Source organism: Orycteropus afer, unplaced genomic scaffold (genome assembly GCF_000298275.1).
Source record: "Orycteropus afer afer isolate SDZICR_OR568_19922 unplaced genomic scaffold, OryAfe1.0 scaffold00821, whole genome shotgun sequence".
Taxonomy (NCBI): Eukaryota; Metazoa; Chordata; class Mammalia; order Tubulidentata; family Orycteropodidae; genus Orycteropus; species Orycteropus afer.
This window is the reverse complement of record NW_006922408.1, coordinates 504,807-514,874: the sequence shown is the minus strand read 5'-3', so window position 1 is coordinate 514,874 and position 10,068 is coordinate 504,807. Positions and strand designations below refer to the sequence as shown.

Below are 10,068 nucleotides of genomic sequence, written 5' to 3'. Positions count from 1 at the left end.
GATATTAATGATATTGTTCTATAATTTCTACATTCTGTGGGATCACCTTTCTTTGGAATGGGCACAAATATGGATCTCTTCCAGTCAGTTGGCCAGGTATATACATGTCCTTGTTGTGAGCTGTCATTGAGTCAGCCCTTGGCTCATAGCAATCCCATGCACAATGGGATCTGACTGTTGAGATCCATAGGGTGTTTATTAGCTCATTTTCGGAAGTAGAGCACCAGGCCTTTCTCCCTAGTCTGTGTTATTGGGAGCTCTGCTGAAAACTGTTCAGCATCATAGCAACAGACAAGCCTCCATTTATAGACAGGTAGTGGCTACATATGAGATGCATTGGCTAAAAATCAAACCCGAGTCTCCTACATGAAAGAGTCTGTGTATTTGATATTGTAAATGGATTCTGGCTCTCTCCATCTCATGACTGTCATAGTGTACCAGAAGTATCTTGCAGGTTTGGTTAAGTGGAATTACTAGTCATTAAATGGTTTTAACTAAAGTATTCCTCACAAAAAAAGTAAATAAAGAAATAAATAATTTCAAACAATTCATCTAAAAGACAATACTAGAATTATAAAATTATAATACTATTATAAAAGATAATACTAAAAACGCAAGCATAACTGAGCAACAGGAAAACAGCAGAGATGACATTTCCCTTACACTCAGGACGAGCCATGTTAAAAGTGAAAACAATGGCTAGCTAACCAGATGTAAAAGTCTTCCAAAAATAAGTTAAAATTATCAAGATTTCTTGAAATAACTAATTTACATCCAGTACTATTGATGATGAATCTCATCTTGAGTATATATTTTGCTTTGATATAATTGAACGAAACCATAATAATGAGCAAAACATTTAGAAATGAGGCATATATAAGAATATAAATTGCCAAAATTTTTCTCAGAGATAGTTGAACAATCATGATACCCAATCAGGATTTCATCTAACAATTATAAAAGTTTGGTAACCTCTTGTGACAGTTTCTTAATATAATGACACACATATTTATTTCTTAAGTAAATACAGAATATTGGTGGTACTTGTCCAAATATCAATTATTATTATTACTATTAATGACAGTAAAAAAAAATTGCCATCAAGTCAATTCTGACTCATAGTGACCCTATAGAACAGAGTAGAACTTACCCATAGGGTTTCCAAGGCTATAAATCTTTATGGAAGCACACTGCCTCATCGTTCTCCCTCAGAGCAGCTGGTGGGTTAAAACCTCTGACTTTTTTTTTTTTTTTGGTTAGTAGCCCAATGCTTAACCACAGTGTCACCAGAGTTCCTTAATGCACAATTCAAAATATGTGTACATTGCAACCTTAGAAGTCTATTCAGGGGAAGAAATGGTCCCCTGCATCAATCTGTTTAGGATTCCCTCTCTATAAGAAAATGCCCCCCATTTGCGATTTTTCTCATGACCTAATCAAGGAATACTTCACAGGCTCCTCACAAATTGGATCCAGAGATTCTTTAATGAAGAGCCTTATAGTATCACAAAATCATATGATTTGGGAGGTCATTCTATCCAAATCTGACATCTCATAAATGGGGAAACTGGAGTACAAAGAGTTAAAAATAGTGTGCCCAAAATTACACTGGTGAGTAGGAAAGTCAAATCCAGAGCCAAAGTGTCCTGCATCCCATTCCCATACTCTTTCCACTATGCCGTAAGACCCTGTTACCACTATAATCAGCAATTGATTACAAAGCACTTCCTGATGATTTTACATTTACCTTTAAAATGTGTTGTATCTACTTCAATTTGAGTTATGACGCCAGGATGTCCCAGGCGGAAAACTGCCCATTCACAGCCAGGAACCAGGAGAATGCCATTCTCATCATTCTAGAATTCAGAAGAAAAAGATTAGCTAACTTGGAGTCATTCAAGAAACGAATCTTGAAAATAGGCAGATGAAAACTGCTGATGTGCTGTATTTATACTGTTTTTTACTGTAAACGAATGTTTCCTAAGATTTAATTTGTAAATTACTTTATGGCAAATATTGCCTCTTTGCTATCATTGATGAGTTCCTCCTGCTAATTAATGAGTTTATTGTTGCTCAATAAATTTTTACAAATTTTAAATTTTGGTTGTAGATTCATGTAAAATGTTATACAGGAAAGGTTTTGATCTAATCCAATTCATAGGTTTGGCCTTGCAGAGTAGATAATATCTTGGTCAAATCTAAGCCTCCAAACTGTAGTTTCTGAAGAGAAGAGCTAATTCATTTATATCTGGAAGCATTGGGTAACATGAAATCTAAGCCAAGAAAGGGTTGCTGACAATGTTTTCAGGGGAATTTGTACACTGAAAGGTGTTGTGTTTTGTTCTGTTTTCATTTGGCATCTTCACCTCAAGTTAGTGCTGAGTGGAGTCTGGAGTTCCCTCTTGGTCCCTTCAGTCATAAGTTCACAAAAATGGTCTCATTCAGGGATACATAGATTTTAAACAATATTAAACTGCTGTTTATTCTCCAGATCTACAAACAGGTATGTTTGTAGCTTTTATTTCGTTAATTGTATATCCCCTTATTTCCTTATTAAGGAAACAGAGGACCCTTTGAAAAATATGTTCTTAGTACTTAGCAATCAATAGGTAGCATGTTTGGTCTTCTGGGATTTTGCCTCAATATTATGAGGCAATGGGAAATTTGGAAAAACTGGAGGGAAGGAATAATCACTTAGAACAATACGTAAGGTTTCTAAAATAAGCAAGAGTTTTCTTGATTTAAAGGAAAAAAAACCTTTAAAAATATGCTTTTTAGGAAAACTTTATAGTTTTTTTTTTCTTTTCTAACTTCTTACTTGTAATATTGGTGGCCTGTCCAATCTCCTTGCAGTTTCCCAACCATCTGCCATAGACTTTGCACTGCCTATTCCTATAGAAGAAAATGAAATCACTTAACTGTGTATCACATGATTTTACTTTAAAGTGTGTGGATTAAATTACAGATTTCATGCACATAAGCATTGCTATATAGATTATTTTAACTAAAGTTAATGTTTTAAATAAAGTCACATACTACTATAAAAATCAAACTCACTGCCGTCGAGTCAGTCCAGACTCAGAGTGACCCCTTCTTGGGTTTCCAAGGCATTATCTCTATAGAAGTAGATTGCTCAATTTTCCTTCTGACATACTACTATAGGTTTTACTTTTAAAAGTTTTAATTTTCATTTTATAGCAACTATTTAAGCTAAAATAGAAAGAAAATAGCTAATGTTAGCTTACTTCAAGTCATAAAGGCATCAAATCATATATATGGAATCAAGTCATATATATGGAAGAGTAATCATCTACTCCCATGCTCTTTACTCTTAAACCATTTCACACTGGGATATTTAATACTGGTACCTCAGACTTCACGAATAAAGTCAACTCTCAGAACATCAACTTACCTATCATATTGTTTGGGTGCCCAAAATGTGCATTACTAAATCCTACACAGACACCCCCATAAGCAATGGCCACTAGATCTAAAGAGTCTTTGGGATCAGTTGCAGTCCAATCTTTTTGTCCAATACCATATACTCTAAGACGTGCAATTCCACCATCTGAAAAGGAAAAGTATCTTAGTCATTTTGCGTTTGGAAAAGTAATTGTTTATATATCTTAGACTATAAGGTCCACATGATCTGGCCTTTGTTCACTTCTCCAGTCGCATCTCCTGCTAGGCTTCACCCACACCTGACTCATTTTTAACATACCAAGCCCAAATGCCTCAGGACCTCTGTACTCACCAGTCCCTTGTACTATAACAAGTTTCCCTAGCTCTCTGAAGACTGATTAGTACTCTACTTGCTCTTAAATCTTGAGTGTCACGGCTTCAGACAGGCTTCTCTCTCACTTTTTAAAATTACCTCTTACCCACTCAACTCCAGCTCCTGCCTTTCTCCACAGGTTAAATTCTATCTCATTCCCTTGCTTATTTACTCCATAGCTTTTATCACAGTCTGAAATTATCTTGTTGGTTCATTTGTTTGAATCCCTGCTGATATCAGTCTTCCATAACCAGAATATAAAATCCTTGAAGTCCAGAACAGTTCACTATTGTGTTCACTTCTTTATCACTATACCTAAAATAGATCCTGGCACATAGTTGATGCTTAATTATTTTTTATTGAATGAATAACTCCAGGTAAGTCAAAAATCAGTTGGGAAATTCACCACAGATATAATGTTAGGTGCCAGAAATGAGCATTGCTAGATCCCATGTAGAGTCATACAAAAGCCTTATATTTTTATTTTTGTAACAACACACTGCTTCTCTTGCAATTGAGAATAAAAAAGATAATATTCACAAAATCAAATAGCTGTTGGGCACCCCAGCAGCCTGAGATTAAGTTTGCAGAGCAGCAAATTGCTACTGAGAACAATATACATTATCTGATTCCACCAACTAAAGTGAAAGTTTTTAATTTGTCTCAATATTTCTTCTTGCAAGGTAGAAGCCAAACATTTTTTATATAGAAGTTGAATAAAATACCAAAGTCATTAAATCAGTGTATTCTACTGAAACTAAGTACTATATATTTTTATATGAAAAAAATTGGTGAAACTGAGTAATCTGAAAAAATGTCTGTGGTACAGTGGAAGTTCCACTATTAACAACAAATAAATCTACACTACATTGACATAAAACCCTAGAAAATATACTAGAGGGAGAAATTCAGCAGAAGCTGGACCATAAGAGTAATATCACCATTCTGATTCATTGAATATTGTCATTTGCTTTATTGGTATAGAAGATATTTATCTGTTAAATGTAAAGTTGCTTTTACATTTAAATATATATATATATATATATGCACTTCTCCTTTACAGAGTTAATAGCCTGCCTCACTTTTAAACAAAATTATGAAGCAATCTCAGATATATGTCTCAACGCTCTGAAGCAACCCATTTAAAGCAACCCTGTGAGATAAAGGAGTCAGAAATGGCCTCTGTGTATTGGCCCCAAGTTGTGTACATCTTTATAGCAAACTGAGACCTGTTAGCCCAAAAAGCAAACCAAAAAAAGCTCACTGCCATTGAGTTGATTCGACTCATAGTGACCCCTCCTTGGATTTCCGAGGCAGTGTCTCTATGGAAATAGATTGCCCAACTGTCCTTCTGAGGAGTGGCTGGTGGGTTTGAACCACCAGCCTTCTGATTAGCAGTCAAATGCCTTAGGCACTACACTGCCAGATCTCCCAAAAAGCCAACTAGCAGCGCTCAAATTTATGTATATCCAGTTGTTTTTAAAAACAACCCAAATAAGCAGATTTTTAGCCACTTCGACCCTCCTGTTATATATCCTATGAAACTGTACCCAATATCCCTGTTGCTGTTACGTGCTGTTGAGTCAGACCCGATTCATAGCAACCCCTCCTTGGGTTTCCAAGGCAGTATCACTAGGGAAGTAGATTGCCCAACAAATTTCTATAGTTATAAGGACCCTTAGTTGCCTTTCTGATGTAGACTCTCCACCTTGCTGCAGGAGATTATCACCCAGATGCAGGCAAACATCCCCTCTCTTCTCCTCTTCCCTGTTGTTTCTCCATGTCCACTTTCCCCTTGTAGTGAATCCCTGCACTGATTGCCTCTGGCAGACCTCTTGCTTTGGGGGATGGAGGGGATGGGGCGGGGGAGGGAAGACTTTCCACTACATGCAGCTGTCAATGTGTCATTCTCAATAAATAGTTGTACAAAACTACTATCTCACAGTCATAACTTTTGCCTCTGTAAGCCCCAAATTCCCTCAAGCACACAATAAACTTTATCCTTAGCTTCAGAGATTTTGCCAGGGTAAGAAGCAGGGCATAACTGACTTCATTTAGAATAAAGTATGGAGAAGTTCATGTCTAAAGGCACTCTCAAAAATAATGGAGATTATGGAAACCAAAAAAAAAAAAATAGAGGATATTTGTAAATGCATTAGAGATATAAACTAAACTGCAAAGCACTAGTTTATCTGAGAGAACCAAGGAAGTAGGCAGCTAAGAAGAGCCCTGGTGCGGTCAGAACAAATCTCAAACACTGACCTCAAAAACAAATGAAATCCACCTATATAAAATCAAAACCCACTGCCTTTGAGTCAATTTCGACTCATAGCGACCCCTATTGGATTTCCAAGGTTGTAAATCTTTACGGAAGTAGATTGCCACATCTGTCTCCTGTGGAGCAGTTGGTGGGTTTGAACCACTGAACTTCTAGTTAGCAGCCAAATGCCTTATCCACTATGCCACTAGAGCTCCTAAACTATATGAATATTAACATTAAATTGATTAGACAATCCAGTAAAAAAGGATTGCAGATTTAAACAACAAAACTAAGATCCAACTGCATGCTGTCTACAGGATATACTAAAGATTCAAAAATAATAATAATAATAAATTAAAAGTAATAGGATGAAAAAATTGTACAATGCAAATGAACCAAACCAAACTCATTGCCATGGAGTCGGATCCAACTCATAGCGACCCCTCCTTGGGTTTCCGAGGCAGTATCTCTATGGAAGTAGATTGCCCAATCTTCCTTCCAAGGAGTGGCTAGTGGGTTTGAACCACCAGCCTTCTGGTTAGCACTCAAGTGCCTTAGGCACTATGCCACCAGAGCACCCATAAGGCAAATAGAAACCACAAAAAAAAAGCTGGAATGGCCATACTGATATCAGACAAAGTAGGCTTTACATTTTAAAAAACATGTTGCTAGAGATAAAAAGGGGCATTTTATAATGACAAAGGGCCAATCTATCAGGAAGATATAATTATAAAGTTGTATACACCTAATAACCAAAGTAACCAAACCAAACTCACTGCCGACAAGTCAATTTGACTCATAGCAGACCACAAAAATAAATGAGGCAAAAACTGATAGAAATGAGTGATATATAGACAACTGAAAAATAATAGTTGGAAACTATTCCCACTTTCAATAATGACTAGAAACAGGCAGACTATCAACAAGGAAATAAACTACTTGAAGAAAACTGTCAATACACTAGACCTAGTTGGTTTATAGATTATTCTATACAACAACAGCAGAATATGCTTCTCAAATACTCATGAAATGTTCTCCATGAGAGACCGTATACCCGGCCACGAAACAAACTTCAACAAAATTTAAAGATAAAAATCATGCAAAGTATGTTCGCCCATGAAAATGGAATTAAATAAATCAATAACAATAGAATTTGGGAACATTAAACAACACACTTCTAAATAACCAATGAGTCAAAGAAGAAATCAAAAGGGAAATTGAAGAATACTTTGCAATGAATGTAAATAAAGACAGATCATATGAAAACTTATGAAATGCAACTTAAACAGCTCTTAGAGGGAACCTTATAACTATAAATGCTTATGTTAAAAAAAGACCCTTTCACCTTACGACACTAGAAAAAGAAAAGCAAACTAATCCAAAAGCAAGCAGAAAGATGGTAATAATAAACATTAGAGTGGAAATTAATAAAATACAAAAACAATAGGGAAACCAAAAGCTGTTTTTTTTTTAAAAAAAGAAAAAGAGAGAGAGAGAGAAAAGAGACTCAAATCAGATAGGAAAGAAGGGACATTCCTACCAAACTTACATAAATAAACAGGATTATAAAGGAGCACTATAAACAGTTGTATGTCAATAAATTATACAAATAAATGAGATGGATAAATTCCTAGAAGACATCTGAATATACCTATATGAAGTAAAGAGATTGAATTAGTAGTAATCAAAAAAAAAAAAAAAAACTGTTCACAAAGAAAATTTCAGCCTGAAATGGATTCACTGGTGAATTCTACCAAATATTTAAATAATTAATGCCAATTTTACACATATTCTTTCAAAAAATAAGAGTAAAGAACAATTTTCAACTCATTCCTTGAAGCATTACCCTAATTCCAAAGTCAGATCAAGACAGCACAAGAAAAGAAAACTACAGACCACTATCTCTTATGAATATGGGCATGAACATCCTCAACAAAACACTAGCAAAGCAAACCCAGCAACGCATAAAAAGAATTATACACTATGACCAAGTTGAATTTAAACCAAGAATTTATGCAATGTTGCTCTAATTCTGAAAAATCAATTAATGTAATATAAATATTAATAAAATTTATAAACCACAGGTTTATCTCAATAGGTGGAGAAATAATCATTTCATAAAATCTAACTCCCATTCATGATACATAAAAAAAAAAGAAAAGAAAATTCACCAGACTAGGAATAAAAGGAAACTTCTCATTCTGGTAAAGGGAATCTACAAAACACTCACAGTTGATACCATACTTACAGTAAAAAACTGAGTGCTTTTCCCTAAGGTCAGGGACAAGACAAGGAGGTCAGTTCTCACCATTTATATTCAACACAATAGTGGAAGTTTTCACCAGGGCAAGTTGGCAAGAAAAAATAAATAAGAGATATCCAGATTGGGAAGGAAAAGTTAAAACTGTATATATTCACAAATTATATGATCTTGTATATAGAAAATCTTAAGGAATCTACAAAGAAATTATTAGAACTAATAAACAAGTTCAACTAGGTTACAAAATACAAGATAATTATAGAAAGTCGACTGTATTTCAACACACAAGGAACAATCTGAAAATGAAATTAAGAAAATAATTCCATTTACAATAGCATGAAAAAGAATAAAATATTAAGTACTTAACAAAAAAGTACAAAATATATACTCTGATAACTATAAAATATTCTTTAAAAACTTAAAGAATGTTCTTAAAACCAAGCTGAATAGGTGTGAGAAGGAGAATGGGACTATACACATGAAAATATGTAGGTTTGACAGAGGATATTTCTACATATGTATTTACATATGCTGCAAATATATCCATGAACATAGTAAAGCATACTAGGGGCAATATTTTGAACATTTCTTAGCCATAACCAAAAACTTTGAGGTTTGGGCTCAGAAAGAGTCTTGGGGGATATCAGATCAATTAGCACAATATAGTCCACAAAAAAAATGAAAAAAAAAATTAAAGAATAGCTAAATAAATGGAAAAATATCCCATGTTTGATTGGATGACTTAATATTGTTAAAATGGCAATAATCCCTAAATTGACCCACAGATTTAATATAATCTCTACCAGAATTCCAGCTAAATTCTTTGTATTAATTGACAAGCTGATTCTAAAATTCATATGGAATTGCAAAGAACTCAGAGTAGCTGAAATAATCATGAAAAACAAAACAAAACAAAACAAAATTTGAAGGACTCAAACTTCCCAAATTCAAAATTTCCTACAAAGAAATAGTATGATATTGGCATAATGTGTGTGGCACTGGCATAAGGAATAATATAGAACTGAGAGTTAATACTGAGTTCAAGGAAGTTCAGGGCTGATCAAGGAAAAAGATACAATAAGATAGCAGCATTGCACAACAAGCTATTTACTGAGGTCGTCACAGTGACAGCTGCATGCAGAGCAATCTCCCATGGCTGGAGGTGTTCCAGAGGCAAGTGGCACAGAGAGCCACCAAAAGGGGAAGAAATGAAGGAAACTCACAGGAAAAAGAAGTAGGATTGGAGGAGATGACAAGAGGGAAGCTTACATATTCCTAGGTGATGTCCTGCTGAAGTAAGGAGGTGAGGGTAGAGGGCTCCAAGGGCAGGCAGAAGCAATTTAGGAGTCCTTATAACTGTAGGGTTTTACCATATTTATGAATAGCAGATAGTGGGCAAATTTCACAGAGTATGTAAAACAGGCAAGCTCTAAGTGGCTAAAAATTTGCTTATTTGAGCTATTTTGTAACAAGTTGATATGTACCAATATAAGTTTGACCCTGATGGATTTTTGGGGCTCTTAGGCCCAAACTAATATGAATAAATAAATAACCTGGAGCCAATATACAGAGGTCATCTTTGACTCATTTATATAAGGAGCCCAGAAACAAACCCATCTGTTTATAGTCAACTAATTATCAACACCACCACTCATCTGTCAGTAAGTAGATCACAACAAATTATGGATAACATTGAGAAGCCTGGGAGTTCCAGAACACTTAATTGTGCTCATGAGGAATCTGTGCATAGACCAGGAGGCTGTCATTTAAACA

The 10,068-nt window shown here is 35.1% G+C and overlaps 1 protein-coding gene across 1 annotated transcript in view; it reads right to left on the bottom strand.

The window, feature by feature from the left end:
• The window catches only part of ALLC (allantoicase), a 38,363-nt gene that overhangs the window by 5,732 nt on the left and 22,563 nt on the right, over window positions 1–10,068 (bottom strand). Inside the window, exons 7-9 of the mRNA XM_007957894.1 lie at window positions 3,413–3,568; window positions 2,819–2,892; window positions 1,748–1,856 (exon numbers count right to left, since the gene is read on the bottom strand). Coding sequence (XP_007956085.1) covers window positions 1,748–1,856; window positions 2,819–2,892; window positions 3,413–3,568 — 339 coding nt within the window. The remainder of the gene's footprint in view (window positions 1–1,747; window positions 1,857–2,818; window positions 2,893–3,412; window positions 3,569–10,068) is intronic.